Source organism: Platalea leucorodia (assembly GCF_965183815.1).
Source record: "Platalea leucorodia genome assembly, chromosome: 4".
Taxonomy (NCBI): domain Eukaryota; kingdom Metazoa; phylum Chordata; class Aves; order Pelecaniformes; family Threskiornithidae; genus Platalea; species Platalea leucorodia.
Window position 1 is genome coordinate 69381567 of NC_138826.1, and position 27821 is coordinate 69409387.

Genomic DNA, 27821 nt, shown 5'->3' on the forward strand with positions numbered 1-27821 from the left:
TTTTGGTGGCTGCCAAGCGGGGTCAGTTTGAAGCGATGACCAACAGGTGAAAATTCAGAGTGCTGCTCGTGGCCCTGCGGGCGAGCTTGTCCCCTCCCCACCGTGCAGCCAGTCGCAGTCACGGTGTTCTTCACTGCAGGCCACCCAGCGCAGAGACTTATCCTACAGGGATGACGTCTCTTTTTCTCAAGCAACTGAAAATATGAAGAATGGGGACGAGGGCATGGAATCTTTCCATGCCCAAATTAGTACTGTCGTACTTGTTATAGATTATACCAGTAATAGCTTGAATAATTTTGCAAGATTTCTTTTGAGGAAGAACTTGGAAAAAAGCCCTGCCGGGTCTGCAAGGGATCATTTTAAGTAGAGGCCAGGTGTTTTGCGTTGGCAAAAACTGCTTTATGATTGTGAAAAAATAAAATTACACCACTATAAAGAATACCTTTAAATGCCTTTCCCTTTTTAAAAGTGTTTTCTTATGTTGCTATTTTAAAAAGAAATAACGCTGCCTGGTTGCTTCTGACCACCAGATGGCTGTGGTCCCTCGCACACTCAGCCTGAGCTCCACGAACTGCAGAGGACAACCTCTCCCTTCGCAGTGAGCTGCTTAGCAGGCTATGCAACCACTGGAAACAAAACAAACCAAAGTTTTCCCTTATTCTAAGTATTACGCTGCAACCATTAGCCCAGTGCGGACTCACGCAGCAACCGCTCCAGAGCACGCATTCAGGCGTTGCAACTGCACGGGGGCCAGGAAGGAGCGCTTGCACTTTGTCTAAGCATCCATTAATAACCACACTGGAAACAGGATCCTGACCTGGACAGCTATTTTGCATGACCCAGAACAGTTGTTTCTATGTAAGCTGAAGAAAGGCATAACTTCCTTGTACTGGGTCAGAGTTGCTCCACATCTCTAAAAATCAAATATATGCTAAAAGTTAATGAGAATTTCCATTATGGTTGGGTTGTGTGGGTCTTGGCATACTAGCATCACATTCATAGAGGCAAAAAAATACGTGCTTCTCTTTTACCTACTACTAACCTCCAAATAGTATATGAATTTTTTTTTAATGAGCGGTTAACAAAAATATCTCCTAATTTCCCCCAACATCATCTCACACATCACCACAGAAGTGTCCCATGCTAGTACACTGGGAAGGCTGTTCTCCATCCCACAGGACTTTCATGTTGCTCTGCCATGTCAAAACTTCCTCAAAACTTATTTTGGATAACAAAATCCCCCCTTCCTTCACAAAATGAGAATAAAGCCACTTCCCCTTCCCTTTAGATCACTGTTAGTGGTGCTGCTTAGGGCAGATGGAGATGCTGGGAAGGGACGTACAGTGGGGACCCGGTGGGCAGCAGAGAGGGGGGTTGTGAGGAAGGAAAACATTTCTGTAGGTAACTCATTTTTATCGGGGGGGGGGCATAAGCAAATGGAAGCACAAGAAGAGAGGAAAGAGGCAAAAAAAAGGAAGAAGGATAGGAAGATGTGCAAACACTTTAGAGGAAAAGTAGGTGCCCCAATGCTCAGGGGCAAGGAAATGGAGGTGGCCAGTGGTCACCAGTGCAACACAAGGAGTTGTGCTGGCAGCCAGTCTGGGTTTTTTTCTGTTTCTCCTGAAGATATTTCACAAACCACACAGACAGAGGTGATTCCTTGCACCAGGGTGATGCCAAGGTGGTTGGTAGCCCTGAGGAGATTTCTCTTTCATTGACTTTCCTGCTCTCCCCTGGCTTTTAGGGCACCCGGAGCATCCCGTACGGCACCTGGCAGCTCTGCCAAGTGTTGGGTGAACAAGTGTCCCTGTTGCTTTGTGTCAGTAACTGGCGAAACATGAGTGAGGGAACAGGGACTCAAGGGCACGGGCTCACAAGCAAAAGCTTCTTCTTCCCTATCTGCCATCGTCCTTGCAAAATCTTGTGCGTGTGAGGGTGCGTGGGATTCGCAGCAGGTTCGGGCTGCGCAAGCAGGCAGATTCGCTTCCCCCTCCCAGCAGGGTCACCAGCGGTCAGAGGGATGGAGACAGATGAGGGGGGGACAGGATCACTCCCCGTGGGTCGGAGAAGTTCACTGCAGTGCTGTCTCCAGCAGCGTTTCTGCAGGGCTGGACCTTGGTCCTTGAGGGGAGCCCCTGGCCAGGGGGCACAGGGGTGTTTTGCTCTGCAACAGCGAGGCTGGGGGCTCAGCCCTGGTGAGGAGACCTCCGGGGAGACAGGCTCTGCAGCAGGGCTTTTCTCGGGAGGGGGGGGGGGATCAGTAATTCCCTCCCAGCACTGAAAAGCCGCATGTGCCAGTCTTCAGGTGCTGTGTTTTCCTGGCCAATCTTGGCAGATCGGGCACAGGGTGAATTTGACAGCGGGGTGAGGCAAGGACATGGCTTTCCTTCAGCTTTAGGGCAGGCTCTTTCTCCAGCACAGAGCAGGAGGAAAATATGTGTTTAGAAAAATTGCTGTGAGGCATTTCAGTGGTATTTTTAGCTCCTTGACCAAAAAAAAAAAAAAAAGGCCTTAAATACCAGGCCAGTCTCAGGGGGAGATAGGTGCCAATTTCTTTGAGCTTCTTTGTACAATTTCAGTCCAAATAGGAAAAAAAAAAAAGAAAAAAAAGCCAGGGTGTGGGTGATCTGCTGCCAGCAGTGCCCTTCTGCCTGTCCCCACTGCCTCCAGGCACGGACGTGTTTTGTGCAGCGATTCACACCATCAAGCACCAGCTCCAGCAGAGCGATAACGGGGCGGCTCACTCCGTGCCAAGCACCTTTGGTCCCTCTCACCTTTGCCAGACCGCACCTGGCAGCTGAACACTTTAATTCAAATCCTACGTTGCTCAGGTGCTCTTATTAATGATTATTTAGCTTAAGAGCTGCAGCCATGGTCCTGAGGTGCTGCTGTGCTAGGCACTGTGCAGGGAAAGGGGGTCTCGGCCACACAGAGCCAACAGTCCCAGCTCCCCAGTGTCCAGGATGCTAGGGAAGACCTCCTCAAAAAGGGGGATGTTCTTGCTCTTTTAGACTAGCATCTCGGTGCACCAGGCTCACCAACGCCCACCCTGCCCCTAAATGAAGGGCTTTGAAGAAATATCTGCCCGTGATAACCCCTCTTTTCTTATTCTTTCTCATTAGCATGTAGCATCATATTTTCAAAACAAAGCTCTTCCAAACAGCAGCTTGGTCAGGTAAATTCAGACTTGCCTGCCTGCCCTGCAGCGATCTTTTGTAACGAGTGAAGAAAAAGTGAGGGGGAAGTGGGGGACAAAGGCTATGCCACAGCCACCCTCTATGGCCTTGGGTAAGTTGCTTAAATTTGGCACGCCCTGCATGCCAGCTTCTAAAATAAACTCCTTCCCACACCCCATATCTCCTGGGTTTGGTGTTTTCCACCAGCACAGGCGAAGCCAGGTGCCCATTCAGCACCCCAGAGAGCAGCGTTCCCATGCCTCAATTCCCCCCGTATGGAGCGGGGACCATCCCGGTCCCAGAGCGGATGGCCACAGCATCCTCCATGTCCCCGGGTTAGCCAGGTAGGCAGCCTTCTTGGCGTGGGATGCCAGCTTTTCTGACCTTTCCCGCTCCCCCTGCCCCGTGCAGCTGCAGAGCACCGGGAAGCACAGCTGGAGGGGGAGCATTTTGCTGCTGCCAGTGATGCCACGTGTCTCTCCGGGACTCCCCACTCTTGTGTGAGCCCCAAAGCCCTGCAGCCTGCCTCCTGCTAATGCTGACTCACCCTTTCCCCAGCGTGGGCATCCTGCTGAGTCAGGGTCATGCTGGGCTGCCCAGTATTGCTGAGTAAACGTTTCGAGCTGTGGTGGAGGGGCTCTTTTGCTGAGTCACGGTGCAGCAAGATCCACTTGAGGCTGTTTATTAAGGGGTGGTTTCCTGCGCGCCGCCCTGAGATTGCAGCTGCTGCTCTTGGCCCCGGTCCCGCTTCTCGGGACAATCGGAGAACTCTCCAGAAACAGCCCCGGCTGCCCACGACCCATCGGCTGTGCGGCCCCGCACAGGAGGAGGACACGCATCTCCCGTACCCCAGGGGCAGGGAACCATGCAGGGGTGATTTGGAAATCTTGGCGGGGGGGGGTGTCTGGGTCTCAGCTCTTTGCAGAACTTGGTTTCCAGCTCCATCTCCTCCCCTCCCTGAGAAAGGGGTGTGAGCTGTGGCACAAGGTCCTCCTTGTTGCATACGTCTGATTTTCAAATCCAGATTTTCACATTGTCCCATCTCGCAGTCAGGGAACACTTTATTTTACACAATTGTAGCACTGAAACAAAGGAGGCCGCACGGTCTGAAACATTTGCACAAATGGGATTTTTATTTGCTAACTCTGCCCTGCTCCCTTCCACACCTCCCTTTTGCTCCCAAAGCAAATCCCCAGCAGAGCACAGGGTCTATCCCCACCAGCACCGAGACTCTGAGGACTGTGGTGGGCTCTGTGCACCCTCCCCCAAAATTTCAGCCCAGTGTACCTGTAACCTGGAGACCTGCTTCGCACTTCAGGTCGCTGCCTGACCCTGGGTCTCCGGTCACAAAGCAGGCGCATGCCTTGCAGGGTGCTTGCTCTCTTCTCCCTCCTCCTCCCTGCTCTGTTCCCAGCCAGCCCAGAGCTCTCTCCTTGTTCGTAGCCATGTGCTGGAGACACCCATGCACTGCAGCACGTATATCTATAAAAATATGTACTGTAATCTCTGCTTCCTATGTTTGTCATGCTGATTCATTTGTGCCCGAGAAACCTGCCTACACCTCCCTCTCCCACCACATCAGTCTCCGGGGCTCCTGTGTGCGGGTTTGCCCCGCACAGCCGTGTCCATCTATAGGACCCTCCCAGAGGTACCAGCAATGCCAGTCTGGAGGACAGCTGCAGCGCCTGCGCTCCCCATGGGGATTTCAAGCATGTTGCACTCCTGACCTCCCTTTTTCCACCTGTGTCTTTGATCGAGACTTGGATTGTTCGATGCTGACGGCAGCAAGCACAGTCAGTTCTGCCAGGGCTGGGCTGGGCCAGGCAATCTCCCTTCGGTAAACACAAATTAACCCACAGAGTATCCCTGTATACTCCAGCACTGACTCCCTTCTTCAGCAAGTCATTTTAAGCGGTTATCGCAACTTCTTTTTTTTTTTTTTCCCCTGCCGTTACACAGCAAGTCCTGGTTACTGAGTCAGCTTTCCGGGTGCAAACCAGGTGACTGCGTTCTGCTGTGTCACGGTGCATTTTGCTGTGTCACAGTCCAAGGGTGCCCATTAACCCCTCCGAGCAGGGAAGGCTGGTTTTCAGCGGGTGGTGCCTCCCCTGCCTAGCCGAGCCAAGCCGGGCCGCTGGGAGCTGCCTGCCGGAGCCCAGCGTGGAACAGCACTTCCCACACGCGTTCAGGAGAGCTGACTTGGCACTCTCTGACTGCCTGTGTAACTAGACATTTCTGACCATAAATCTATTGGCAGAACATGCAGTTATGTCTATGAGGAGAAAATTCTCCACTTCCCTGTCCCTGATGAAAACACCAGCCCCTCAGTAACCTTCTGTTGTTGTTCTCTTCTGTTGTTCTTAATCTCTTGATTAAGCATTTTCTCTGTCCAGATGGAGGACTTTAAGCCCAGCAGGAACTATTACAAATATCTTGCCTGAGGCTACTTGATTCATCTTTGTCAGAAATCTCCTGGGCGGTTTCACTGGTGCCCATGCACATCACCCTCACAGGCAGGTAGCTCTGGCACCACCCAGCCACTGCTCGCTGGAAGAGTAGGAGATGACAGGACTTCTGGCAGGCACAGTGGAGACCACAGGTCTGACACTTTGATGAGGTCCAAGCAAAATCTTCTAGCGACCTGGATGTGGGCTGCCCTCTGCTTTCCTGTGACCCACTATGCCCAGAGTGAGTTGCTCCGGGGGGCAGTTTGTTGCATCCACTAAAAGCACACACCTCCTTCCCCATGCATCACTCTCAAATGTTGAATTCCCAAGTTCTTTCCAAGGAAGAGACAGTCCCTCGCAAATCTCTGCCAGCACATTGTCACACTCGGTGTCATTAACCTTCCCCACACCGCATAGCAACAGCACAGCAGAAGCAATACAAGTCCTCTGCAGAGCACTGGATGGGGCCAGAAACACCCCAGCCCAGCAACTGTGAAGATGATGACACCCCACTTTCAGTTCTTCCATCTTGCTGCAGGGCATTTGGGCCTTTCCGGAAAGCTGGGCCTGGTCTCACAGCTCCTCCATCCCATGTAACCCTGATCAGCTAGAGATCAGACAGCATAACTCAGTTATGGGGCACAGCTTGCTTGCCTGCACCTATGGAAAAGCTCACAGCAGAGGTGAGCTGCAGTAGGAACTTCATCTCTTGTGAACAGCCCAGGAGAAGGTAAAGCCCTGAGATCCAGAAGGAGGTGTATTGGCTCCATGTCCTGGGGCAGTGTGGTTATGAGCCTCCTGGGAAGAAGTATCCTACCTGGAATGGCAGCGACATGAGTAGACTCCCTCTCTCTCTTCCCCCCAGTCTCACATCCACATCTGCTTCAACCCTGGATGAAGAGGAAGGAGGAGGACATTTTGGATACATCCTTTATAGTGCCTCCAAGCATGTAGCCTCTCGGAAGAAGGCAGGCAGCAGTGGACAAAAGCACTGGCCTGAAAGCAACCAGAAAGTCCTTGGGGAGGAACTGGATGCATTACCAGAGCTGCAGAACAGAGGTGAAAGGAGGGGCAGGGCTTGAGGGTTGGATTTTTTTTCATATTATTTCATAAAATTAATAATATTATTCATTTTCATATTCTCATATGTTTCCTACTTCCCTCCACCAGAGCTACAGGTTCAATCTGTGCTCCAGCTTCCCATGTCAGAATAAGACTCACTGAAAAGGACAGAAAATGTGAGCTTTAAGGAGCGATGCCAGAGGGAAACGCTCATTTCAGGGCCATCCCTGTGGCAAAACGGCATCAATGTTTTCAGGAGGGACTGGCCACGCAGCCCTGTGCTCCCATGGACTCCGCACAGCAGCCCACTCTCAGGGGACGTTTGGGGCTTTATCATGCTTGCTTCAAAGATTCACATTCACACATCCCGAGATACATTTATTTTACCTTACAGAAAAACAAGCAAGCCAGCAGCAAGTTGTCTGCAAAGGCATGGGAGTATGAGTGGAACGTGACAGCTTCTGCTAGCATGCACTGTTGCTTTAAAAGACAAAAGCAAGACAGGAAAAGTCTGGCTGAGTCAGGGTGGAAACGCTGAGTAATCCTTCCTGAGCCTGCACCGCAGGCCAGATGTCTGCCCCAGTCAAAAAACAAGCATGGAAGAATATTTCCTCCTGGACAGCTTTCTAACCTACAGCACCAAACCCAGCTGTGGCCAGATGTGGGTGCAGCAACAGGGAGACACACGAGGTATGAGGCTTGGACAGCAGCACCCACCAGCAAAGCCAGGGAGTGGGCTTGCTGGATGGGACAGACGGAACACGCCACAATCCTTCCCCCTCCTCCCCAGGCTCTGCCTCCCTACCACCCTGCACACTGCAGCATGGGGCTTTCTCACCCCCACAGCAGCAGGGGAATGCTGGCTTTAAGTGCCCTGCTCTTTGGGTTGAAAGCAAAATTTGTGCTTTTCCAAAGTACAGCTGGCCAATGCATCATCCACCCTGGCTAGCCCTGCTTCCAGCACAGCTACAGTTAGAAAAGAAGGGCCCCCGCTCCATCTGTTGGCTGCCCCGCTGACCACTTCACCGGAGAAAAGAGCAGAGCAGCCAGCTACTGGCAGAAGCACCTTGTCCAACTCTCTTTTCCCAAAAAAGAGAAATTATTTGCCTTTGAAAGTCTCTGCAGACTTCCTCAGTTTCCCGCAAGTCTTGTATGACATCTTGTCAGTCCACCAGCTACCCCAGCCTTTTGGGTATCTCGGACATGGAGTGCTACTCTCCTAAATTGCCCTGCACACAGCTGTAGTAACAGCAGGGACCAGTTGCCACACAAATCAGACAGTATTTTTTCCATGCACAAGGTAGCATGGAAAGGATTTCTCTGTGCATAAGTGCAGCCACACCTGTGCTGGCCCTCTGCAAAGTGACAGGGCTTATTCACCAGTGGCCAGCACTGTGCAGACGAGAGCTGGTGCATGCATGTGCCACAGCAGCCGGATAGTCCCGGGTGCCCCCAGTGTCCCTGCTGTGCTCCCTGCTGTGAAGGGCGTAAGCTCCTAACCTGTAGTGCTGAGCTCCCCATCCCATGGCCCACAAGTACCGTGTTACCTGAAAAACTCTCTGAAGATGTGCACAGTCATGGGAAATAGGACGTTTATACCTGAGTCGTGCTAGGGCAGATGAGGATGAGCGTTGTCAGCTCCCCAGGCAGGGTACAGCTGGGACACAGACTGGGGTGTAGGGAGAGGAGGCTGCCCACCCTGCCCCAGACACTAGCCCTGTAAATCCACCCCTCTTTGTCCAACCCCGCTGCCCCAGCACAATAGGCACCTCTTGCAGCACCTGGGCTCTCTCTGCCTGCCACGGGCACTGCGCTGAAAGGGTTACGGAGCCAGGCACCCTTGAAGGAGAAGTTGCTGGATATCCGCTTGTTTCTGCTTAGTTATCAAGAGGCGTCAGGTGACTTCCTTCTGGTCCCTGGGGCTGCAGGCGACGAGAGGGTGACAGCCAGGCTGGGACGGGAAGTGCAGTTGTGTTGCAAGAAGTTTGTACTCACACTGAGGTCAGCGGTTTGGCTGCTCACGTGGCCTGGCAGTATAAAGCTGGATGCGAGAGTCGGGCTGCCCAGCTCAGAGCTTCACTGTCCTGGGAGCAGAAGGGAAGGAGGAAAGCACGAGCAAGAGAAAACAACAGGGAAGTGGAGGAGTGAAACGATGTGGAGAAACATGGAAACTTCCCAGACACACAGCTCTGAAAGGTGAGAGCGGGACGGGAATGAGAGGGAATTTTTTTGCCAGAAGAGTATTGTGTTCCTCCCCTTGCTTTTAGGCATGCTGTTCCTGTTTCTGCTCTGCAGGGAATGGCATGCTCCTGCTATCACCTCTGTCAGTCTTCCTCCCTCGGGACAGCATTTGGGATGCTAGTGCTCCCCAGTTCCCATCCGTGGCTCACAGGAATGCTCTGCTCCTTTCCCTGCCATCCCAGTCTCCCCCTTTTTTCCTAGAGAGCTGAGATCCATTTTGCCAGAGGAGAGCAACAGCACTGACATCTGTTTTGCTGCTCTTCCCCAGCCTGTCCAAGGACCTGTCGGAACTGATGAAGGAAGCTACCAAGGAGGTGCACGAGCAGGCGGAGAACACACCGTTCATGAGTAATTTCCAGAAGGGGCAGGTGTCACTCCACGAGTTTAAGGTACTTTGTAGCAGCTTTGCTTGGGGATGGGATTTCCTCACCAGGAAATATACTGTTAGATCAGAGGGGCTGCGCGGGGACTAAACGGGGGAGGCTGGGAATGGCACAAGGAAGGAGGTGCTTTGCATTACAGCTGTCTGGTATCAGCACCTCCCGTGCAAAACATGCTCTTCATCAAACTCCAGCACCCTAGGATCTTACCAGCTCCTCTTGCAGAAGGCAGGGCAGGACTGTGCATATCAGGATGGGCAGCCAAGCTGAAACAGGATAAAAAGACAATGGGATTAATTGATGGGATTAATGCAATTGCTTTTCTCTTTCTTCATAAATGCCTGCATGTTAATTATTGGCAATTATAGTTCATGGAGATACGACTATGTGCTGGTACTTGAGTGGCTGAAATGCCAAAAAGAGGGAGAATACTAAATTTACAGCACTTTAAGCAGCTACAGCTAGAAATAATGATGGAATAGTGAGAAAGTGGGGATGTGGGATCATCTCTGGCACAGAACTTTGCAATGTTTCAGTTGTCACTTGGGTAATACCAGAGCTGAGATTGTGAACAATAATAACTCAAAGGCAAACTGAGTTTGAGCAACCCATGTCTCCTGCTGACAGGTAGGAGCCTGTCACTTTTCTTAAGATGAAAAAGAAACATTTGCAAATATTAGTCTGCACCTAACCTGGCTAGATACATGATTCCTGGGATCTGAGCCATATAACAAAGCCATGAGCAAAAACAAAGCACGCACCTGGGCCAGAAATTCCTGGGAGGCTATAGGATGTGACGCATGGGCTTGCAAATAACAGCTAGCAATCCAACCTGTGGTTTAATTACTTTGTTGTTGAATTGTTTCTTGGCAAATAAATCCACAAGAGTAGGAAAAAGACTACTTATTTCTGACAGGTCGCATTCAGGATACTTAGTCAAGCATAAATTTATTCTCAGGTCCTGACTTCCTGCTGTTAGAAATGTGGCATTGGTTAGGCAGTGAACTTTGAGACAGGCTGGCAATAGCGTAAAAAGTCAGGCCTTCAGGAATACAGCTCAATTTCTTAGAAGATATTTACATGCTGTCAGGGAGAGTAAGATGTGATGTGGGTTTTAAAAAATAACAACAGTTTTCAAAACCCACATTTCCCGTTAAACCACTACCTGCCTCTGAAACCAACCAGTCACGTTATGTTTTCTTAATTTGTTAGGCAATGTTCCCATATTTTGTTTCTTTTCCAGTAAGCTGGATAACAGGTTATTGTTTAAAACCCTCTATTTTTGTTTACTCTCTTGGCAAACCTATATATCTGCCCTGACACGTGACTCCCCAGAATCAGAATATTTGTTTCCACAACGAAGCCACTGCCCATGTGCTATCAAAGTCCGATTTGCTGGCACAGTGGGGAAAAGTTGAAACAGCAACTCTTTTGCTGCAGAACTGATTGCTTTGTGGAAAGATTAAATGGATTTCTCCCAAGCCTGACTCACCTGTATGGCAATACCTTCGTGTTTTACCCCTTGCTGCTGCTAAGGGATTCCAGTGTAAGGAAGGGGTGGTATAGGTGTAAATATGTATACAGCCTCTGAAGACAGAATGCCCGGGGAAGGAAGGAACACAGCTAGATTGTCTTACGCCACATGGAAAAGCTGGCAGATAGAAGAAAGTATCGCGTAAGCTGGGAAAAACAACAATAACAATGGTTTCAAAATGGAGAGGAGAACACACAGCCTCGCAGCGCTCTTTCACAAAGGCATCTTTCAGAGGCAGGCTGTGCTTCCAGCCCCTTTTTATCTTGTCTCCTCGGGGCAACCAAGGAGGCAACCCCACTTGCAAGGCTGAATGAGGAGAGTGGTGGTGCCTCACTTCCCAGGATGGTGGGATGCCAACAGGATGAATATGTTGAAAAATAAACAGGGTGTGTCATCGTCTCACAAGGCCCCACAAAGGGAAGCCACATCTTGAAGTATTCAGAGTTGAACAATGCACCAGAAAATATACCTTTGGGAATACCTTCTCTGTTGACCGAGGGAATGAGGAGAATAGACCAGGCATGATTTAATAGGGCTCCAGTTTCCATTACATCAAGCTGCAAGACCTTTAACTTGAAGGTGAAGGCAGAGGCTTTTAAGGGCAGATAAGACCAGCATCTGGTGGAAAGGGCCTAGGTCTTACCTGATGCTGCCTCATCAGAAGGGGAAGGGCTAAACGGTATCTCACTGCACCTTGCAACTCTGTTTTCCATATGGGAAACCTGCAACATCACAGATGTGCATGACTCATACTGGGTGTTCCCATGAATAACTTTTTCGTTAGCAGGATTTGTCCCCAAAACCTGAAGAAGACAGACAGATGCACCTGTAGCTCACCCTCTTCCTTCTCTTTCAGCTGGTTACGGCATCCTTGTACTTCATCTACTCTGCGCTGGAGGAAGAGATTGAACGTAATAAGGACAACCCAGTTTATGCCCCTGTGTATTTTCCGGTGGAGCTGCACCGGAAAGCTGCCCTGGAGGAAGACCTGCAGTACTTCTATGGCAGCAACTGGAGGGAAGAGATCCCATGTCCTGAGGCTACTCAGAAATATGTTGATAGGCTCCACTACGTAGGCAAGAACCACCCAGAGCTCCTGGTGGCCCATGCCTACACTCGGTATTTGGGAGACCTGTCTGGGGGGCAGGTGCTGAAGAAAATTGCCCAAAAAGCCCTCCAGCTGCCCAGCACTGGAGAAGGGCTGGCTTTCTTCACCTTCGATGGAGTCTCCAACGCCACCAAGTTCAAGCAGCTCTATCGCTCCCGCATGAATGCCCTCGAGATGGATCTTGCCACTAAGAAAAGAGTCTTGGAGGAGGCCAAGAAAGCATTCCTGCTAAATATACAGGTGAGTGAGTAATAACCAGCCAGCCCTGCCTGCCCACACTCCCTCTGAAACAAGATAATAGCTACAGGGGAAAGGCAAAGCCAGTATTTCTGCTGTGGAACTTACGGGAAGTTGTCAATTAGGGCAAGCTAATCAGAGTTGGATGGCTACACTTGTCCAACCCGAGAGCCTAGTAGAAGGCTCGTCTTTGAAAAGCTTTTCTCATAGTACAGCTCCACAGGTCCTCTGTGAATGCTGACTAGACGCACAGGTACCTTGCTTTCCTTCCCATCAGAAGATGGGTAATAGCCTTCTCCTGAGGTGGAAGCTTCAGGGAGAACACGGAGTAAAGTGAACAAGGAGTTTGAAAGACATGCTTTTGACCCCACAGGCAGATTATGTTCTGTGCAAAAAGTGCCAGGAGACTTAGGACTGAAGGATCATGTCTTCCTCTAGTTCCTAAAGTGCCTGGGGCAGGGGCAAGGGGTCAAGTGAAAGAAGAAGAGGAGGCCACATAATAAGACAGTGTTCCCTCTTCTCAGGTGTTTGAGGCACTGCAGGAGCTGGTGTCTAAGGGCCAGGAGAATGGTCACCCCACGCAGTCGAAGGCAGAGCTTCGCAAAAGGAATGTTGACAAATCATATGAGCATGGTAAGACACTTCTAAGGGCAGGTGTTTAACATTGCTGCTTGTGGTTTTTTCTTCTCCCTTCCTCTGTTCTTATTTGTAAAAACCACTGAGAAATGAGCATGAGGGGCTTGCCCAATCTCTTCTCCAGCCATCAGTAGGTAGTGCAAGGAGAGGCACTGGTGTGTGCAAAGCTTCTTCTAGACATGACAGAGCAAGGATGACACATGTGGGCTCTCCAGAAACAGTGTCAATGAGGGAGCTTTACAAGAAGAGACTCCCCTGTCCTTCTCTTAGGTTTTAATAAGTGTTCATTAGCCACATGAGTTTCGACAACAAGGAAAACCGTCCTGGAGTTCATAGAAGCAAAGGCTGCAATTTTGGGCCCAGGTCAGCTGTGATGCCACGATGCTGACAGAAGTTTCTTCCAGACACACAGCCCTATCCAACAGGCCGTCCTTTTGGACTAAATCTCCCTCTAGTCATTTTCCTGCTTTCCAGAAGTATTTACTGAAAATAATTCTTGAAAGTGTGCTGGGTTTATAGTGAGCATTGTTCTGGATGGTGAAATGTAATCAGCTGGGAAGTGGGGATGTGGAGGCTGCCCATCAGTTTTGCAAAACTGAAAAAGCTCCATCTACTGGCAAAGCCCGGTCCCGAACTGGGCAAAGCCCCAGCAGCGGCTGCAAGCAAAGCAAGCCCTTTTCAGGGAGTCAGGCTTGTGATTGAGTGAGGAGCGGGCTCAGATGTTTACAGAGGACGCTGGTTTCCCTGATAATGTGTGATTCAAATAAAAAAAGCCCTTATGACCTACCCATTCTGAAACTAAAAGGGAGATTTTTCGGTGCATACTGGATTGAACCACAGTTCAATCACAAACCCCCAGCAAAGAATGAAAAGCAAACCTCGTCTTGCACATCTCTAGACAATGAAGCTTAAAGCAAATTCTTTGGGAAAGGCAGTAAAAGGTCTCTGAAACTCTGCCACTCCTTTCCCAATACACTCATAAAAGTAGGATTTTCAGAAAAGTTTGGTGTTGGATGAGGAATCCATCCTGAAGTTGTACTGGGAAAATTATTTGTCTAGAGTGCTAAGGACTACCTGTTTAAGGTCATTCGATGCCTAACCAATTAAATCAATGAGACATAGGAGATAAAATTACTTTTAAAATTCTGGCTTAAGTATTTGCCTGTCTTCTGCACACATCAGGGGTTTGATGGACCTGGGCAGTGCATTTAATAAGCCTGTAAGGAAACAAGGGAAGAAGCCACTACTCAAGTACAGGCAGAGGGGTTGTGAGCCTTTGTGACTCCCAGGTCAAGTCTGCTGCTTCCCTTCTTCACCCACCCCAGGAGAGCAGAACCTGCTGCCGCTGTTTCCCCCAGCCCAGCTGGGCTCTGGGCTTCCTCCTTCTCCCCTTGACAACTCCAGCAGGGTCTGCTCCGGCACTGGGGCGAGCAAGCATGGCATACCAGCAGCTTCTTGCCTCAGCCTCTTCTCACCCACCTTTTTTTTTTTTTTTTTTTCTTTTTTCCCTATTTGATCTAGGTCCAGCCACTGGGAAAGAAAGCGAGAGGACAAACAGGAGACACACAGACATAATACCCACCACTCCCCTGGTGCGGTGGCTCCTGGCGCTCAGCTTCCTAGCCACGACAGTTGCTGTGGGCTTATTTGCCATGTGAAAGAGCAGGACCTTCACCTTCTCTTCGTGCCTTCCCTAACCCTGAACTAATCCACCTTCCCCAGTCCTTGTGAGAGAAATTCCTGCTGACTGGGTACTGTGATCTTGGCTCTGCCACTAATATTAGGAAACTTTTCTCCTCAGAAATCACAGTGTGCTGTAAGGGGGCTCAGGCAAAGTCTCTCCCATGCTTGGTGTGAGCTCTTCTCAGAGACTAACTTTATCACCAGAAACTAAGGGTAGAAAAGGCTAAAAACAATGGCCAAGAATTGTCATTGCTTTACAGAGTGCCTGCAAAAATCCTACAGGATCAGAAATGCAGCTTTGACATCTGTCTCTCCTCAGAAATATGAAGCTCCCTGGAGTTCTGTTTGCTCAATTTTTATACTGCTAAATAATACTGTGATCACTTTTTCTGTGGGGCAACACGGCTCCTGTGGGTTATAGACTGTTTTATATGACACTAGTAGGTCTTTGTTAATCCTTTTTCCAATAATCATTTTTGTTTTTTAAAAAGCAGAAGACGGTTGTTGAAGATACAGTGTCATTCTCTTGTCTGGTTGTATAATTTATATACATAATAAACGTCAATGTAAAGTCTTTAGCCCTGGTGTTTCCTATTATTAAAGCCTTACCTGGGGAGAAATGAGGTGTCTTTCTTCCTCCCAGTTTTATGTCTTTTGGAGCTGCTTCCTCCAGAGACATTACAATAGACGAAAGTGGGAGCTATCATCAGAGCCAGACTCTGCTCCCACTCAGTGTTAACAATAACCCATTACAAGCTGGGGCAGGTTTCTTCAGCTCCTACACGCTGGTCTCTATTTCTAGAAATGGCATGAAATTCTGTGAGCATACAAAGTATCTTTAAGGGGTGGAAGCCGTACGTAAGAGCTGGTTGCTATTCTATTAAAAGCAAAAAGTGATGGGACCCTCAGCTGGTCTAAACCAGGACAGCTCTCCCTGACCGCTACCAGCTAAGGGTTCCATTACCAGACTGCCTTTGCGAGAACTTCAGTATGAATCAGAAAACCACGTATGTTTTCACCCCCCAGAAACAAAACTCACACTAGGTTTTGATCCTACGAGGCAGCTAACTGGGAGACATCACGCATGCAACTGCATGCCCTCACCTAGGTAACAACACAACCCAACTTACTCCCAGGACTCGGTACTCACGAGGCATTGCTAAAGGCAGTCCAAACACACGGCGCTGCTGGACCATCCCATGCACGCAGTTTCTCTCCCCACCTTTTGCTGAAGCAGATCTGGAGGTCTGGATTTGTGGCCAGCCACTGTTATGGCCATAGGCCCTATCTGCTTCAGAGGGTGTTCTAACACAAGAGCCACTGCAGGAGAGGCTGCAGTTCAGGTATGGCACAGCAGATACCAACAAGGCCACTATCTATCACCTCAGAGTCCCTTCCTCTCTTTCTAACAGAAAGCCTCTGTGATGAACCTGTCTCCATGATGCTGCCTGTTCTGGCTGTGACCTTAATCCCAAAGACATGCTTTCCTACTGATCTGTTTTAACGACCAGCACTGAATCTGCTCAAAGAGCACAAATCAGAAGGCAGGTCCTGCTGAGAATAAACAGTGGAAAAGAGGGACTGTCATTATTCTCAGGCTCTTATCTACCCCATATCCCTTCCAAAATCCCCTTTAATACTTCTCTGTTTGGACCCATTTGCCAACCCCTGGTAGAAAAAATAGTTAATTCTTAAAAAAGATAGTCAGATGTTTGAAAAGCAGGGATATGAGGCTTGATAGCTATTCAAATACAAGAACTTATTCATTCATTCAAATTTATAAGTTCCACCTATTCAGTCCCTCCAACCCACCCCAACTAAATCATTATGTTCATTCAACCATGCTGAATACCTAAACATCCCAAACGTGCAAACAAATGCCCATGAGCTCAGAAATGCACTCTACCACACTCAGCCCCTCTCCGTTGCCCAAAGAGATTGTAACTGTGACCTCAAAGTTAGGAAGTCTGGATTCAGACTGACATCATCCCCTCCCTGCTCACGGCAGAAAAGGCACGGTGCTTTGAGCATCTCACAGCCGTTGTGCTGTCCCACACTGAAGGACGCCAGACGGAGCCTAAGGAAGTCTTCGGAGGGGACGACTAAAGCTTTGCTTGTACTCAACTATGATCTTTATGAATAGATCTGGTTTCTCTGCAGCAACAAGACGGTCTTTATTTTCCACCCGCTGCACTGAAAACCTCCCTTGCAACACACCGTGCTTCCCAGCTTTGTTTTCATTTAAGATGCGCACTACCACATTTTCGAAGGGCCAAAACTCAACAACCTGCCAGCCTTCCCCCAAAATTCACTACTGGTCAGGAGAAAAGCATCCTGGAGAACACACATCCTGAGGCAGCAGCCTGCTTGCAGGCCATCAGGCTTGCAGCACAGCCACTGCCATCCCTGTGGGGCCCCGGCCAGACCGCCTGCCCTGCCCTCCCCTGCCCTGCCCTCCATGGCCATGAGCCTGCTGCACCACGGCTGCCCAGGCCCAGGCCCAACCACCCCACCAAACCCTGCAACAACAAACTCCAGCTGCCCCCAAGGAGCCCACAGCAGTAATTTATTTTATTCTCAGTAATTAACGCCTCTGCCTTTCCCCCCAGCCTGCAGCTGCCACGTTTCCCGCCGCCTGAAGGCAACGGACGCACTCCCCCCCCCCCCCGCCCTCCCGCAATGGTTTCACTCGCTCCCCCCTCCGCGCACCGCCACAATGGCCCCGCCCGACCGCCATTTCGCCTCCCCCCGCCCTTCTCTCCCAGATTTCGCGCCAAACTGCGCCCGGCCGTCAGGGGGCGGAACGTCCCGGCCAATCAGCGGCAGAGGCTGTGCCGCGCGCTTCCTCTTGGGGCGGGGCGGGAGGACGGCCGGGGCCCAATCCGCGGCGGCGCGCTGGGGGCGGGCCAATCGGAGCGCTCGGCGGCGGGCCCCGTGCAGCAGTTTGGTTTCCGCCGCGCGCCGCTTTTGCCGCGAAAGAGTTGGTGGCGGCTTCCCGCGGGCAGCGAGGTGCGGAGCGGAGCGGGGCGCGCAGGGGGGTCCCGTGGGGTCCCGTGGGGCACCGAGGGTGGGAGAGGAGGAGGGGGCAGTGCCTGGGGTGCGGCGCAGCCGGGGGCGGCAGGATCCCGTGGGGCGCTGGGTGCGGGGGGGGAGGTGGCGGCTGGGGCTGACCCTGCGCTCTGCCCCCCACCCCCAGGGGAGCAGCAGTCGCCATGTCCGGCTTCGACGACCCCGGCATTTACTACAGCGACAGTTTTGGGGGCGATGCGTCGGTGGACGAGGGGCAGGTTCGGAAGTCGCACCTGCAGAAGCGGTTCAAGGAGTTTCTGCGGCAGTACCGGGTGGGCACGGACCGGACGGGCTTCACCTTCAAATACAGGTGCTGCTGTGACCCCTCTTCTCTTTCTATGCCTTACCCACTCCTCTTTGCCCATCCGATCTGCTGTTAACCTCCCTCCTCCTATGCACAGCCCAGGAATACAATAGCATGTGTCAGCTTTTTTCTTCCCATAAACCGTAAAGAGCTCTTAGTATAAAAAACGTTATTGTTCCTATTTAACTTTATAGGAAAACTGAGGTCTGGTGTTCTCCCAAATTTTTAGGCTGCCAGCTAGTGGCAGAGGTAGCAATAGAGGTATCTGCACTGCCAAACTTGTGCCTAGTTCTGAAATTCAAGGTCTGTCTTCAAGTTGTAGTGCTTTCTGGTCTGGAGTTTTGTCTCTATCCATTAAAATCAGTGCAGCAGAGTCCACGTGTGCCTTCTGAGGCTATGAAGGTCCCTTGGCTGTCCCTTTACCTATGCAGCTTGGAGACACAACTGTGAGAGAATATGGGCACGTATCATGTAAGGGCTGGGAAAATCTTTCACCTTTAATCACTGAATTTCATGCACCCTGCCTTTTTTAAGGAGAATATTGCCTGCTATGCTATTACTTTCTTTTTTTAATCATAGTGTAGGTACAATAGGTTATCCTATGTAGAAGTTTTCTAATTGCTTCTCTGGTCGTGTAACTGGTAAAGCATAGCAGTGTACTTTACATTGTCACTGCAAGCACTGGTGTCCCTGGTCTTATGTCACATTTCAAAGTCATTTTGGGTGCAAGATTTGCCCAGGTCCCCCTAGGCTTCTTTTGGCACTCTCCTGATTTTCCCCATTTGCTTTCCAAACCAAGGACTTCCTGCAGAACCTGCCTTCTCTGCTCCCTGCTTGTCATAGGGTCACTGTGCGTGACTGGTGCTTTCTGCCCTGCAAACCTTTACCACTTGCTGCCTTGCAGGGATGAGCTTAAACGGCACTATAACCTGAGTCAGTACTGGGTGGAGGTGGAGATGGAAGACCTGGCCAGCTTTGATGAAGATCTCGCTGACTATCTGTACAAGCAACCAGCGGAGCACCTGCAGCTGGTAAGGATGGAGGAGGTTGGCAACCTGGCGCGCTGACATTGTCATGGTGTGAGAGCAGCCCTGACAATACACTGTAATATACCCATAATAGCCTAGTTGTTTCCTTTGTAGTTGGAAGAAGCAGCAAAAGAAGTCGCAGATGAGGTCACCCGTCCTCGTCCTTCAGGGGAGGAAACTCTCCAAGACATCCAGGTCATGTTGAGATCGGATGCCAACGCGGCCAACATCCGCAGCCTGAAGGTGAGGTGAATCAGCTGCTATGCTGAGCAGTGAGTGGCAGGGCTTGCTTGCGTGGGGGTGTGATCGCAGGGAAGCTTTCGGTGCTTGATCACGTAGTTCAGGGCATGGGGTGTACACTAATTTACAAGCAGGGATACTCTGCAACTTAAATCTGACTGGAAAGGACTGTTATTACTGATTGCTGCTGTGTGGACGCTATTGCTATTACTGATGTTCTGCATGGAGTGTTTTGTCCTTTTCTCTTTTGTTTTGAAATCAGCATGGCTTAAGTCCTGCAACCTTCCCCTACTGCTCTAGAGCAAGAGAGTGACATTGTCAAGAAGCGCAGGCTTTTTTGTTCTGGTACCTTAGTCCCATGAATGTGGGAAGTGCAGCTAAGAAAGAAATGTGTTTAACGTCTTTAGTTTCCTATCCATCCTCCAGTGACTGCTTTCTCACCTTCCCTTCACCTTTTCCCTTTCAGTCCGACCAGATGTCCCACCTTGTGAAGATCCCTGGGATCGTAATTGCAGCAACCCCTGTGAGAGCCAAAGCCACCAGAATAGCCATCCAGTGCCGCAGCTGCCGCAACACCATCAGCAACATTGCAGTGCGCCCAGGCCTGGAGGGTTACGCTCTCCCCAGAAAATGCAACACGTAAGGACTGACATGGGGATGCATACAGCAGGCTGGTGGGGGGAAAAAAAGGCTGCGTCCCCTCCTCCTGCTCCCCCTCCATCCCATATGTGCTGCATAGAGTCAGCTCCCTGTCACACAAGACAGAATCATCCGTGCTGCTCTCTGCCTCTTCCCTTTGAGTTGCCCTTGTGCCTGCGTGCACCCGTGGCCACCAGGTTTTAGCTCCATCCATCTGCAGTCACAGTGGTCATGATGCTGCATGACGAATGCTGCAAGCAGTGTTGAGCGGCCATGTCCAGGGAGTTCTTTTTATCTGTAGGGCATTTTGCCTGTGGTACCTAAAGGTTCATTCCTGCTTCCAGCTGTTCCATAATGCTGCATTAAGCTGCTGTCCTAACTTCCTATTGAGTTCTTATCTTTTTCAAACAAACTTCTTGCTTCCACGTTCCCCTTCCTCAGGGGGCTGTTTTACTTTACCTTCTGTAAGGATGCTTTGCTACTAACCCTCAAATCCTGCTTTACAGGTCTTGATGCCCATGCGAACAGTGAGCATTAGGCTGCCATTGTGGCAGCTCTTGTGCCAACCGATCGTGGTGGGTTGTGTCTTCGAGCTCATGCCTGGCAGTATTTATTTTCCGCACCTTATTTGTAATGCAGCTTGAGAGGTCTTTAGGATAAGGATTGTTCTTGCATGTGGTCTGTACAGTGCCTTGCTCCTGATCCTTGACTGCATGAGTGCATCTGCACTCTCCTGTTACCCTCCCCAAAAGCCCTGTCCCTGCCTGCATGGAGTCAGGCATCAGTAGAGATGTACAGAGGTGGCAGCAGGACATGGAGGTGCTTCTTGTCTCAGAGAGCTTGTAGTCTAGCAAGGCAGATGCGTCTCAAGAGACTGGGAAGTTGATGGCAGCCTTGTCACATCGCTAATTGCTTTCTCACAGGGAACCACTTAACATTTGCTTTGTTCGCAAGGTTATAAAGAAAAATGCCCTGCCATGTCGCCCAGTCTATACTGTTACCTTCTCCGTAATTAATGAATTACCTTCCTCCCTGCTTTTAGCTAGCGGGGGAGAGGGGGGAGGCAGGGAGAGTATTCAGGCAAGTATCACCCTGTCTTTGGCTTGTTCTCATGCCTGCTTTTGGCAGCTGTTGAAGACAAGACCGAGGGGTTCATGAGCCTTTGGTTTAGCCCTGTGTGACTGCTCTTCTTGCCTGCTGGGCAGTGCTCGGAGGGGTGGCTGCTCTGGGCTCTGTCACTGCTGTCTGCTCTACAGAGGTGGCTCCTGAGTGCCAGCAGCTTTCCCTGATTGATCTCTTTGCACAGAGAACAAGCTGGCCGCCCAAAGTGCCCGCTGGACCCCTATTTCATCATGCCAGATAAGTGCAAGTGCGTGGACTTCCAGGTCCTGAAGCTGCAGGAGTCCCCAGACGCTGTGCCGCACGGGGAGATGCCCCGGCACTTGCAGCTGTACTGCGACAGGTACCAGCGCGGTCTCCCCCCATCACCCTGCCGGGCTAGCGGGTGTTGCTGGTGCCGTCCTTTCCCCCGCTACCATCCTCTGCTTTCCCCTTCCTCCTCTTAGGTACCTGTGTGACAAAGTTGTCCCAGGGAACAGAGTCACTATCATGGGCATCTACTCCATCAAGAAGTCTGCCCAGAGCAAGAACAGAAGCCGTGACAACGTGGGCGTGGGCATCCGAAGTGCTTACATCCGCGTGGTGGGCATCCAGGTGGATGTGGAGGGCTCAGGTGAGGGCTGCTTTTGGTGCCTGTCTGGTCTGTGTTGGTAGCCTGGTGTTGGGAGAGCCACCGCCCTGAGCAACGCAGTCCCTTAGCAAGGACTGTATGAAATCACAGCCTGGGTCCTTCTCTGCTGCTTATATAGCAGAAGATTCAAGCCAGCCCAGGGGTTTGACTTGCCCTGGATGCTTTATACTCACATGTCCTGTTTGACTTTTTCCTCAGGGATATTAAATAAAGAGGCTTCAGCCTGAGTCCTCCAGGATATTTAAGTTCTTTTATCTTATTGATCTTAGTGGGAATATGCTAAGCCATTCCTGATGATCTGGGCTCAAGTTGACAGTTAAAATTGAACTATATTTTTAAAACATGGTCCTGACTGTAATTCTCCCTCTGATTCCTCCAGAACTGCTTTGCCCAAGATCCTTGCTTTTTCCTGCCAGCCTCTAAGGACGCAGCCTGCCTTGCTGGCATAGCAAATGCCTGCCCTCTCTACCCTTCCCACCTGGTGGCACTTGGTGTGATTTTCAAGAAGGGATTTTGGTGGTAGCGGGTGTGGGGGGAGTAGTGTCATTTATTTTAAAACATCTATTTGTTCACTGTTGCTTCATTCTCCTCATCCTTGTACAGGACACAGCTTTGCTGGCTCAGTGACCCCTCAAGAAGAAGAGGAACTTCGTCGCCTTGCTGCCATGCCCAACATCTACGAGACAATCGCCAAGAGCATTGCGCCCTCCATCTATGGCAGCACTGACATCAAGAAGGCCATTGCCTGCCTCTTATTTGGCGGCTCTCGCAAGAGGTGGGGAAAAGTCAGCCTGGTGGAGAGAGGGTGGTGGCAGGGGTGTCATTCACGACACAAAGCCCTTGTACAGTCTTCTGGCAGTGCTACCCACCACCTGCCACTTGTCAGCAATGCTTGGCTATCAAAATGAAGGCTCACCATCTCTCCTCCCTCTCTTCTTCCCACCCTGTCGCTCCAGGCTCCCAGATGGACTGACCCGCAGAGGAGACATCAACTTACTGATGCTGGGTGACCCTGGCACAGCCAAATCCCAGCTGCTGAAATTCGTTGAGAAGTGTTCGCCCATCGGGGTAGGTGGTTTGAGGTGCCCGCTTGTAGTGCAGCTTGTTTCTTCCTTCTGGTCCCTGCATAGCACCGAAGATGAGACCGTGGTCACAGCAGATACCTGCCTGTGCATCCACAGCTAGACTGGCTGGCAGAGGTGCAAACCACCATTTCTGGTGCTAGTCGGGAAGAGATGGAGTGCAGCACAGAGGTTGAGGGAGGGAAGGGGAAGCAAGTAATGCCTTTCATTATGATATGAGCCGGGCTATTTGCAGGCATCCAAAGCCGTGACTGGTGCTGTTGTTTATTGTTGAGACTTGATCAGCGGTGAGGCTGGCTGGTCAGGACAAATGAAGTTGACTGCACCTCAGGCACGGACCTCCAGGCTGAGCCCAGGCATGAAATTATATTTTCAGCTGTGTTTTCTTGTAGTCTCTATTAAACTCAGCCTCTGACTGCGTTGTTCCCTCGGGGGGGAAAAACAAAGCTAATGCAGCAAACAATGAATCACTCCCTGTTCTGTACTTAATACCTATATTTGTGTGTCTGCAAGCCCTCCAGTGTGTCGCAGCTGCTTAGTCTGAGGCCTGGGACTAGGCAATAGTCTTGCTCTGTACCCAGCATGTCTGCTTTTGGCATGTGTTGAGGGCTTTTCCTGGAGGCCTTTGTGTTTCCTCTAGCAGCCCTGGATTTTGCAGTGCCAGGGGTGCTTTGTCCTCCAGCCAGAGCGGTGGGCTCTTGGGTCCCACAGCGGCTGACATGCTGTCCCTTCGTTGTCCCGCACGCCGCCAGGTATACACCTCGGGGAAAGGCAGCAGTGCTGCTGGCTTGACAGCCTCGGTGATCCGCGACCCTTCCTCCAGGAGTTTCTTCATGGAGGGAGGAGCCATGGTGCTGGCAGACGGGGGAGTGGTGTGCATCGATGAGTTCGACAAGGTACCCGCGGGGCTGCCCGCACGGGAGCGGGGAAGAGAGCCCTTGGGCTGCTCCTGGGAGGGAACTACTCTCCTGAGGCCGCCTCTCTTTCTTCTGGGGAAGGTCAGGGGATGGGGCTGCAGGGAAATTCTGATTACCTCCTGCACTCTTGAGCAGAGGTCCTCGCAGAGCTTTACCTCAGGGGTCAGCATCGGTGGGTGTATAGCTGAGGGCCAGTGGAAGTGACTGATGATGACTTTTTTTTTTTTTTTCCACTCCACCTCATTTCTCCCACCTCGGATGAGAAGATGCGGGAGGATGACCGTGTGGCCATCCATGAGGCCATGGAGCAGCAGACCATCTCCATTGCTAAGGTGAGATGCGGGTGCGTGTTGCCCCAGGGCGGGAGCCTGACTTGCTGCGGGGTTTCCCCGAGAGCCCAGCAACCAGCAGTCACACATCCTTTGCCAGAATTGCCCATTTTACAGTGGCTTATCCAGGCAGTGGTTTTGATGGTTGCTGGTTTCTCTGATCTGAGATCAGTCAGCCCTGCCTGTAGGCTTTGGGTTGTCTTCTCTCAGGCAGCCTGAAGTTCAGCAGGACTGAAACAAGCTCCCTCTGCTCTGCCTGTCCTCTGCTCCTCTAGATTTAGTAGTTCTGCTGATATCCCTGTGTCACAGCCTGATGTCACTTTCTTTTTCTTCCTTCCCACTGCTCTCCACACCCTCAGAAGATCTACAGAAACTGCCTGACATCCTGGTGCCAGCTCTTCTCTCAAATCAGAGTTTCTCTTCATTTCCACTGCTCAGCCTTTTTTTATAACACCTCTGCTCCCTCCTGGTCACTCTGGCACACACCTTAGCTGTTCAGTCCCTGGTAACAGAATGCCCACCGCAACTTTTCCTTGTTGGTCGCTCTTGCCCTACTACCTGCAAACCTGTACTTTGCCCCCGGGGCTGCCCAGAGGGACTTGGCCCCAGCCACCCAGTTTCTGTCCCAGGTTGCAAACTTGGTGGTATGGTCTTGTGTGTCCTTGCCCTTGACAGGAGGTTTTAAATGAAGTTACTCAGTGCTCAAATCTCAGCTGAAGCCAGTCCTCCTCCAGAAGGACATGTGGGTCCAGCCCCATGTAGCTCCTGTGCTGACCACCTCTCTCCAATGTGGAACCATTACAGAGCAATTGGGTGCTACTTAAGGGGTTTTATATAAATGCGAGTGATTAAGGATGAGCCGTTGCAAACTGCTTTGGACCTTTCACTACGAGTTAATAGCCTTCTAGCCCTGCTGTGACATGGACGTGGTCTTGACCCCATCCATTTCTCCTTCCCCCTGCAGGCAGGAATCACAACTACACTCAACTCCCGCTGCTCAGTACTGGCAGCTGCCAACTCTGTCTTCGGGCGCTGGGACGAGACCAAGGGCGAGGAGAACATTGATTTTATGCCCACCATCCTGTCCCGATTTGACATGATCTTCATCGTCAAGGATGAGCACAACGAGGAGCGAGACATGGTGGGTCAGGGCGCATAGGTGCAACTGGGACTCGTGGTGCCCCATTTTTCAGGAGGGGGAGACAGGGAAGTTCCTGCTGCCTGACTGCCTTCTGCTCTCCTAGACGCTGGCCAAGCACGTGATGTCCTTGCACGTGAGCGCCTTGACACAGACCCAGGCCGTGGAGGGCGAGATCGAGCTGAACAAGCTGAAGAAGCTCATCTCCTTCTGTCGGACGTGAGTGAGAGGCGTGACTTTCTGGCAGCGCGCAGGCTGCACAGTGGGAGGTGATGGTGAGAAGTGAACCTCACAGCCGATATTTGAAAATGCTCTATCTGGGTGACCTTTTTTTAACCCCTGCCTTGAAGAAAGGGAAGCGAGAGCAGCTCGCAACGGTGCCGTCGCGTGGCCCAAGGAAGCGAGGGGTGCCTGGGGATCCGCCTGCCCAGGGGACCCTCCCCGGCGGTGCTGCCACCAGCTCCTGTCCCCCCTTGCAGGAAATGTGGCCCTCGGCTGTCAGCAGCAGCGGCGGAGAAGCTGAAGAACCGCTATATCCTGATGCGGAGCGGCACTCGTCAGCATGAGCAGGAGAGTGACCGCCGCTCCAGCATCCCCATCACTGTCCGGTGAGCTATCCCGCCCTCCTTGAGGTTGCATCGCTGGGAGTCACCTGGGGTAGCCCAGGAAGGGGGTTAGTGGGGTGCTGGAGTTTGGGGGAGCCCTCTGTGAACAGGGCAACACTGGAGCTGGTGTGAGGAGGAGCAGGAGGTGCCTGGAGTGGGGTAGGTGGGGGTGTCAGGGGTCGGGGGGAAGGAGAAGACCCCTCAGAGTTGCAGTAGAAAGCAGGGAACATCTCCTTTGGCTGCAGGCAGCTGGAGGCCATCGTGCGCATTGCTGAGTCCCTGGGGAAGATGAAGCTTCAGCCCTTCGCCACCGAGGCGGATGTTGAGGAGGCCTTGCGGCTCTTCCAGGTGTCCACGCTTGATGCGGCCATGTCGGGCAGCCTGTCAGGTGAGGGGGAGATGCTCTGTGCTGGGGGCAGGAGGGACATGCTGGGCCTGGCTGCTCAGGGCAAGGAGAGACGAGCTCCCCTCCCACGACCAGGCTGGCAGGGGCAGGGGGTGCTACCAGGCACCCCCCAGGCAGGTGCTGGACCTGCTTTCTGAGCAAGGGCAAAGCAATGCCTGTGGCAGTAAGGTGCCATCATGGCTGTGGGGCTGTGGCTCACAGGGAGGGCAATGACAAATGATGCCGAGAGTCTCCACCTGTGCTGGGCGAGGAGGGATGGTCTGGCCCCTTGTGGTCCCAAGGATAGAGTCCAGTGCTGGAAGTGGTTCCTCAAGCTGTTTGTCCTCTAACCTCTTCCCTGTGGTGGTGGAGACAATGTTTCCTTGTGAGGCAGCGTGGCGCAAAGGGTTTGAAGGAAGCTCCAGCAGTCAGGTCCACGTTCAGCTGTGTCTTTGGAGCTCCACAACCTTTGATGGTGGATTTGCTCATGGGTTCCCTAAAGTCTCTGAGACATGCAGGTGTGGTGGGAGACGTGGGAGATGGGCACTCCGGCTTTGAGAGTGACTTCTGGGCGGCACAGAGAGCTCACAGAGCCTCTCCCTCCAGGGGCGGAAGGCTTCACGACACAGGAGGACCAAGAGATGCTGTCCCGCATTGAGAAGCAGCTCAAACGCCGCTTCGCCATCGGCTCTCAAGTGTCAGAGCACAGCATCGTCCAGGACTTCATGCGGCAGGTGGGCCAGGGACCCCATGGAGGGCTGGGCTGTGAAACTAGGGATCCCAGGCTGCCGCTCTGGGGGTGAAACCCATTCCCCAAGAGGTGGCTGGAGAGCCACTTGGTCATATTTGCTTTTGAAGTTGTTTGTAGGGAGTGGTGTGCAATGTGATTGCAGAGTTTAAGGGGACTGAGGCGAGAACTCATTTTTGTGCAAAAGCACTGAGGTTTGGGGCTGTTCGGGTAGGTTGAGATCCCACCCCTGAAACCAGAACCGTTTAATTTGTGAGACTGGCTGTAGTCAGACCTGAAATAGTGAAAGGGGAAATAAGCATCAGTGCCTCATGTCACTGGGCTCCCTCCCTCCAGAGAGGCACAGCCAGGCTTTAGTGGTGGTTGCAGCTTCCTGATGGGCTCCAGTGAGCTTTTCCCTGCTGGCTCATTTCCCCATGCTCTCCCCTTTTCCAGAAATACCCAGAACACGCCATCTACAAGGTGCTGCAGCTGATGATGCGGCGGGGGGAGATCCAGCACCGCATGCAACGCAAAGTCCTCTACCGCATCAAGTGACCTCTCCTTCCCAGGCGTGGGGAGGGAACCACTGCTGCCTGACACCTGCCCGCGTGCAGGCAGAGTGCCCCGTGGGGTCGGCGCCTGCTCCTGGAAGAAGCTTTTCCTTGGGGATCCAAACAGCCCAGGGCCTCCCTCTTGAACCGGAGTTTGGGGTGGTTAGGGTTCCCCTTGGGTGCTCTGTCACTGTGTCACATCATTGCTATTTCTTTGAACTCCGAAACCTTTTAGTTTGTATTAAAATAAAAACTGATATTGGTAGCCCAGGGTCTTTGGCTGCCCGGATGGACAGAGGGGATGTATCCCCTTCCCCCTTTGGTGGCGTTGCAGGATTTCGCTTGGAAAGGCATCCTTCCTGCTCACCCTGTGTTGCCCAGCGCCCACCCTGAGGCCTTGCCTCGAGGCAGGACACCAGCCCTGTGGGCAGCACCAGCAGCCCTGAAGGCAGAAACTTATTTCTCGCTCAGGGTTTGATCTGTCTATTAAGGCATAAATCCTGTTGGCACAGGCTGCCCTGTTGGGCTCAGAGGTGCAGGAGGCACTTTA

General features: G+C 51.7%; 2 protein-coding genes across 3 annotated transcripts; both read left to right on the forward strand.

Annotated features, from left to right (window-relative positions):
* The first annotated feature begins 8658 nt into the window (after nt 1–8658).
* Nucleotides 8659–15070, forward strand: HMOX1 (heme oxygenase 1). Of its 2 annotated transcripts, none has more exons than XM_082310372.1 (5): nt 8659–8881; nt 9195–9315; nt 11697–12188; nt 12710–12818; nt 14343–15070. In XM_082310372.1, exons 1-5 carry the CDS (start codon nt 8838–8840, stop codon nt 14477–14479), a joined length of 903 nt encoding a protein of 300 aa, XP_082166498.1. In that variant the 5' UTR covers nt 8659–8837; the 3' UTR covers nt 14480–15070. The 2 variants fall into 2 exon arrangements, with proteins under 2 accessions (XP_082166498.1, XP_082166499.1); XM_082310373.1 differs by having other exon boundaries at nt 8795–8881; nt 9128–9315.
* A 2380-nt stretch (nt 15071–17450) lies between these two features.
* Nucleotides 17451–27462, forward strand: MCM5 (minichromosome maintenance complex component 5). The gene is made up of 17 exons (XM_082309730.1): nt 17451–17513; nt 17701–17883; nt 18782–18908; nt 19020–19148; nt 19612–19784; nt 21091–21246; nt 21350–21516; nt 22138–22309; nt 22491–22602; nt 23369–23512; nt 23800–23865; nt 24827–25003; nt 25107–25219; nt 25480–25608; nt 25851–25993; nt 26597–26724; nt 27174–27462. The coding sequence occupies exons 2-17, from the start codon at nt 17717–17719 to the stop codon at nt 27273–27275; spliced, it is 2205 nt and encodes a 734-aa protein (XP_082165856.1). The 5' UTR covers nt 17451–17513; nt 17701–17716; the 3' UTR covers nt 27276–27462.
* The last annotated feature ends 359 nt before the right edge of the window (nt 27463–27821 follow it).

Excerpts from the sequence above, each read along its gene's own strand:
- MCM5 (XM_082309730.1), top strand. The coding sequence starts at position 17,717 with ATGTCCGGCTTCGACGACCCCGGCATTTACTACAGCGACAGTTTTGGG. Across the intron at positions 19,149-19,611 it reads CCAACATCCGCAGCCTGAAG|TCCGACCAGATGTCCCACCT; the intron begins GTGAGGTGAATC and ends TTTCCCTTTCAG. Across the intron at positions 23,513-23,799 it reads GCATCGATGAGTTCGACAAG|ATGCGGGAGGATGACCGTGT; the intron begins GTACCCGCGGGG and ends TCGGATGAGAAG.
- HMOX1 (XM_082310372.1), top strand. The coding sequence starts at position 8,838 with ATGTGGAGAAACATGGAAACTTCCCAGACACACAGCTCTGAAAG. Across the intron at positions 8,882-9,194 it reads CAGACACACAGCTCTGAAAG|CCTGTCCAAGGACCTGTCGG; the intron begins GTGAGAGCGGGA and ends GCTCTTCCCCAG. Across the intron at positions 12,819-14,342 it reads TGACAAATCATATGAGCATG|GTCCAGCCACTGGGAAAGAA; the intron begins GTAAGACACTTC and ends TATTTGATCTAG.